This window comes from Buceros rhinoceros, unplaced genomic scaffold (genome assembly GCF_000710305.1).
Source record: "Buceros rhinoceros silvestris isolate BGI_N320 unplaced genomic scaffold, ASM71030v1 scaffold23314, whole genome shotgun sequence".
NCBI classification, from domain to species: Eukaryota; Metazoa; Chordata; class Aves; order Bucerotiformes; family Bucerotidae; genus Buceros; species Buceros rhinoceros.
Window position 1 is genome coordinate 90133 of NW_010409250.1, and position 6000 is coordinate 96132.

General features: G+C 40.6%; 1 protein-coding gene across 1 annotated transcript in view; it reads right to left on the reverse strand.

Annotated features, from left to right (window-relative positions):
- Positions 1 to 5713, reverse strand: part of ACYP2 (acylphosphatase 2, muscle type) — a gene marked incomplete at its 5' end in the record, with an annotated part of 35825 nt that extends 30112 nt beyond the window's left edge. Inside the window, 2 exons of the mRNA XM_010135186.1 lie at positions 3702 to 3811; positions 5697 to 5713. Coding sequence (XP_010133488.1) covers positions 3702 to 3811; positions 5697 to 5713 — 127 coding nt within the window. The remainder of the gene's footprint in view (positions 1 to 3701; positions 3812 to 5696) is intronic.
- Positions 5714 to 6000: the final 287 nt, after the last annotated feature.

The following is a 6000-nucleotide window of genomic DNA, read 5'->3' on the forward strand; positions in this document are numbered from 1 at the left end:
GCGTGATCAGAACTTTGCCACCACAGAATCTAAATCAAAGAAGTCAGCCTCCCAGCAGCACTTCAAGAAGAACATACAGCCCTGGCCAGCACTTGGAGAACGGTCCACTAAGGAACACAACTTCTTGCCCCAATTCCTCATATATACTTCTCATTCTCCACTTAGTTCTGCAAGAGTCAGAATGCCCCTGCTACGCGGTTACACGTTCCAAAGTAAACTATTTTGCATGTCATCTTTCAAAGTAATTCATCATAATCATGTATTATGTCGACAGGGAGACAATTACTTCCACCTTCAGGACACAACCCGGGCTTCAGCACACTGCTTAAGAAACTACACCAGGCTCAGGTGAAAGAGGCCAGTTCGCTTCCCTGGCAGGATGCGAAGGGACCAAACCCACAGCCCACTGCCTGCACTGGCAAATACTCTGCTGTGCTGCATCTGCAGCAGGAGATACGTAGCCCCTGGCTGCCTTCCCACTCCTAATCCTCAATTCTAAGGCAATACAGTTGTATTTGACTACCCAAGACTTTCCAGAGATGATCAGTTACCTGGCCAACTGATTTTCAGACTCTTCTCTAACATGCTCTCACTTCACTACAGAGCTTTAAGTATGGGTGGATAGTTATTCCTCCAGCTCTTCCTGCTTTAAGTCTTATTTTCTCCTGCTTTATACGGGTTCTGGTCACCCTCCACCTAAATTCCACGCACATATTACAGTAATGCTTAAAATAGATCACAGCGACCTTCCCTAAGAATTCTTCCCAGCTTAGATTTTACCTTGCAGCCTGAATAAAAAGAACACAGTCATTGCTTCTTGAGCCTGTGCTGGACTCTGCCTGCCTGTGCCTCACAACACAAGCAGTGATACAAAATCCAATAGGCAGGGTCAGAAAATCAGGAGCAAAGGACTGCTGCTGGAAAACCCTCAGGTTAGAGGCCTGCTGCATCACTGCTCCAGAACAAAGGCACGCTTTGTTATTCACTCCATCCTTCTGGTAACCTTGAGTTGCCACAGGGTGTTCTTGCCACATGTTACGCTTTCCCTGTCTTTACCTCCTCTTTTCCTCCCTCCCATATCGCTTTTCCTATTTACCTGGTCTAGAACTGCACTCTAATTGCATCCCTACTCTCTTTTTAGTTTACATTCTTGATTCTATTTAGCATGATGAAAAGACAAATATTGTTTATGATAGAACAAAGTACCCCTTCCGCCTCCCTCTATAAAATACTAACATTAACAGTAAAACTGACAAATCATTTTCTTACCAGTAATACATGATTTTTTAAAGAAGTCCAAGTGCCGCACCTCTGAAAATCAGGCTATTCTGTGCCTGAAGTTTGATTTGGAAACTTGATTTGGAAAATACCTGCCCAAAAGACACTGCACAAACTACTCTTACAGATTTTGACAAGGTAACACACTGTTCCACCAGGAGCCTTTCTTGAAGCGTCTTACAACATCAGTTCATGTATTTCTCTGAAAAGTGTTCCATTCCTTTGAACACAGGAGATCTCCAAATGTAAGACATGTTGTACACATACAGTCAAAACTAAGTTCTGAATATCTAGCAAATACAAACCAAAGCTTGCACAGGAAGTTGGTGCCAGAATTTGCTCCTGATTATTTATCACAGTTTGAATACAAATGGATGTTTAGGATTACTGGTTTATATGAATTTGCCACAGCAGAAGCAAGCCTCAGTTTGGTTTTATTTAGTATAGCATTTTAAATAACGCTGGAATCTAGAACACAGTATTACTAATTCCTGGGAAGCATGACAGTGTTACAAAAAATGTTGTAAGCTCTGGGAAAAACTTCAAGAACCCCAAGCTAATTTGATCTCCTATTAACATGTACGAGCAGAGAGAAGCAGGGCCTTTCAAAGGAGCTGTTCCTGCACAGTAGCTCCCTTTTCATGTGCAAATTCACCAATTTAATGCCAAAAATAAACTCACTACCTTTTCGATCTATCAGAGCGCACACAGGGCACATGGAAAAATGAACTGTTTCTCCTTCAGCATTCTACTCTGGGATCTCCAACTTAACAATCCGTACCTCAATGCAAATTTCAAAACCACACTTCAACTTCAGCACTGTGACATTATTTCCACATCAGAGGATAACATCGATTGCCAGCATGAAATGAACAAGTGACAACTCACAACAACTTTTTATTTGCTCCGAGTATCAAACACAACATACATCAAAAGCTGCAACATTTTTCTCCAGCTGCAATGCCACTTGCTGACCCTACTTAAAACTGTATAACAGTGAAAAATTTTTAAAAATTATTTCCTTTTGGAATAGTCCATATGCCCACACATCTGCAAGAACAAGCCTAACCCTGTTAGTCTCATTCTGCAGCTCCACTGTGAGATGCCCCACTGCACACAAAACTTAGTAGAATTGGGGTAAGCGCAGTTGCCTTTAAACTCCATCGACACGGGAAAGGCTGGATTAAACACTGCTCTGCAGCAATCCTACTTCATGCAAATACAGAACTATCAGGAGCTAAGCTGTGCTTTCACTGAAATTTCCTTCATGAGATTACCTCAACTGACTAGGAACTGAAGTACTTCAAGAAATAGAAAACAAATCCTAATTTCTCACGTGCATTTCCACGCTCTATATTAACTAGAGAGATGGCACCAAGACACTATATTTACAAAATATTTAGATCAGGCTATTAACAAAGGTCTTCCAGAACATCAGTATAAACTTGACCTCGGAAACAAATGAGTCATGTTTCTCTGGCTTTGTAAATGTTTTCCAGATCAAGGTAAGTAACCTAATGTTAAGCTCAAGACCAAAGAAAGCTACAACAAATGTTCTGCCACATTAGGTAACTTTACATAAATCTCTTTACCAGAAAGCATAACACTATTTTCTCTGCAAAAAGACAACTTCACTTTACCCAAGTTCAGTTCTGAAGCAATTTCTGTATCAGGAAGTCCTGGCAGAACTTGCACTACTAATTGTCCATCCACAGTAAAGCTTACAAAGGAAAGTGTTCCCATCACTCATTCTTTGTTAAGAGCAAACCACTGAAGGACTTTTACAAACTCCCAATGTCCCTCTACACATTTGCAAAAAATGATAGTTGGAAGAAACTGAACCGGGCTTTGTGCTTTCTCAGGCATCGTTTCCTCAGAGTGATTGCTGTAAGCATTAGAAATTGGCAGTTTAATAAAGCAAATCATACCCATTCTTTCAAAGACACCAAAATATTTCAAAATTTATTTCCAGATGGTAGAGATTGAAGGCCTCTGCTGCAATGCATATTAATGTATTATTTTAAATCACGCATAAAAAAAATCATAACGAAACTCAGTTTCCTTTCAGCTGATTTAAGCACAGGCTAAGCAAGCATTTCCAGAAGTTTCAGTCTGTTTCTTCACAGAGATGTTTTGAAGAATTAAAGATCAGGTCTGTGCTCACATGTACAAATAAAGGGTTTTTCTTCATTCCACAATAAAAGAGCATTAGGAAAATACACTGACAAACTGCATGGCATTAGAAATTGAAAACAGCTGACACTACACACTATTTTTTAAAAAAAAGGCATCTCCTCAAAACCAAAACTGACAACTGAAAATACTGTTACATTACTGACATGTGAATGTACTCATCATTTTGTATGAAAAAATCCTCTGTAAATGACTTTAGTACAACTAAGAAAACACACAAAAATACTTACATTGCATTTACTTTATCTTCTGGGCCCTGAACCTGGCCCGTTACGGTTCCTTGACTGGTATTTTTAACCCAGCCAACCACTCCCAGTTTCCTAGCTTCCTCTTCTGTGTACTGGTTTGAAAAGCAACAAAAGAGGACAATCAGTGTCAGCACCTATGCCCCTTCCAACCCAACCTTCATTGCCGTAGCTTTAAGACCTACAGTTAAGTGCCACAGATGATGCTCATAATCAAGCATTAAGGTATTCCTGGCAGCTCTGAAGTTGCAGCAGAAGCAGCTGACTCTTGGATTTTGCATGAGTTGATTCCCACCTTTATTTTCTCAGCTTTTAGTACTTTTCTTCAAAAAAACCCTCTACATATGATGGTCCCACCAAGACATCACACTGCTCCTAATAAAAGCCATCTTCCTCTTTGCTTTATCATATGTACATGCATAGAAACCTCCTGATGGTGTGAAGCTTTTCATTCGCAGGGAGGCTGAAGACTTGCTCCCCTTACTTCAGGAACTTTTAACACACAGTTCCAATTAACAGACTCTACTAATCCCTTGTACCTACTCTACACCCTTCTATAGCTCCTGTCACTGCTCAGCTGCCTCTTCACCAGTGTCTACACTCATTAAATCCACTACATGTACAAACTTTTTAAGTCCTTTCCTCAGTCTTTTTAAATCCTTTCCACCTGACTTTCACCCCTGAAATTCTACCCCCAGCTGCTGCACTCCTACTAACAAGTAGCAGCAAAAGTCATCATCTATTTATTCAGGTTTTGTTGTATCTTTGCGATACCGCAAATTAAGGTTTCCCAGCTATTCACTTCTTGTAACAGAACGAGGAACTTTCAAGAACCCTGCTGGGTTGTTTGTTTTGAACCCTCTCATTTCCTCTGTCGTGTACATATGAAATACACACATGGTTTTCAGAATGTGTCTCTGAACACTGAAATGGTAAGGAACAGAAAGCCTGTTCTGCCAAAATCCGTTACGTTTTTGTTCCATGTGGGACCATAAAAACAGTTAGCTAACACACAGTACTTCATGTCATTAACAGCAAAGGTACCTCCTCTGGTTGCATGTTTAATAAAGAGGTCTTGCTAACTACGAGAAGTATTTTTCAAGATTATTTTGAGCACCTTTCCCATACTAACTTGTCCAGAAGCACGGCAATGGAGCTGACAACCTGTTTCTCAATACTGCTTACCAGCTCAGGACTGCCACTGTGGTGTGTGCTCACGCAGCCCCGGGTCAGCCCGAAACAGGGCACAGCAAGCTTGCACCTGCCCATCACATAACGCGTGGACATACACCTTCCACTTGATAGAATAACTAAATTTAAGGTATACTACATTGTAATCCTCTATCCATTTCAATTTTGCATTATTTCACAACCCATAGAAACTACGCAAAAAAGCCTTCTAGGTCTAATTAAGCACAGTCCTCTACTTTCAGGCAAAGAACTGTTCTTATGTGAAACGTGTCCTCTGTTCTCAGATTTCTGGGAAATGCAAAACTACCTGCTGCACGTTCAGAGCTGGTGGAGATGTTTGGCTGGGACATGAGCCACAGATGGCACATTTGTAGCACACTGATACAAGGAAACACAGTAAGTTTCTTTAGATACTGGTACGATAACTGCCACTAAAAAGTTAAACAGGAGCACACTGTGTCAGAAGCTAATAATGAGATCTTTACATTTAACTTTTCTAGAGATCAACGTGTTACAACGGTTTTGCTGCTGTTCTATCACAAGCGGTCCAAACACAATCTTTACCACAGAAACAAGCAACACATCAGCAAGCTTTCAAAAAGTCATTTTAATGTAATAATAATGTAAAGCAAGCTGTTTTTTCCCTTTTAAATCCACTTGCCATAATTAATGTAACCTAGAACTCAAAGTTCGGTTGGACATAGTTATACCCCACAGACCTGCTGATGTATTTTTAGCACTGGAAATGCTACACTGAGAAGCAGAGCTGTAAACCAGCCATGGCCTTACCATCCTGAAACAAACACCTGGAAAAGAAAGAAAAAGACATTAACACAATTTGAAAGAGTACCACTGCCAGGAACTTCACCTAATACAAAGCACATACATGTTACCTGGGGTCTTTTTACAGAAATTTCAGAGCAGTTACGAAGCTTTAACACTGGGGATTGGGTACAAGCTGTCCGTGAGCCTTCCCTTCATCAAACCATCTTTCTCTTAACGCTCTTAGCGCGGGCAGCTTGCTTTAAGGAACACGCTGCAGTACGGGAATTGCTTTGACTTAATTTCCACTTCAAAGTTTCTCTGACAAGCT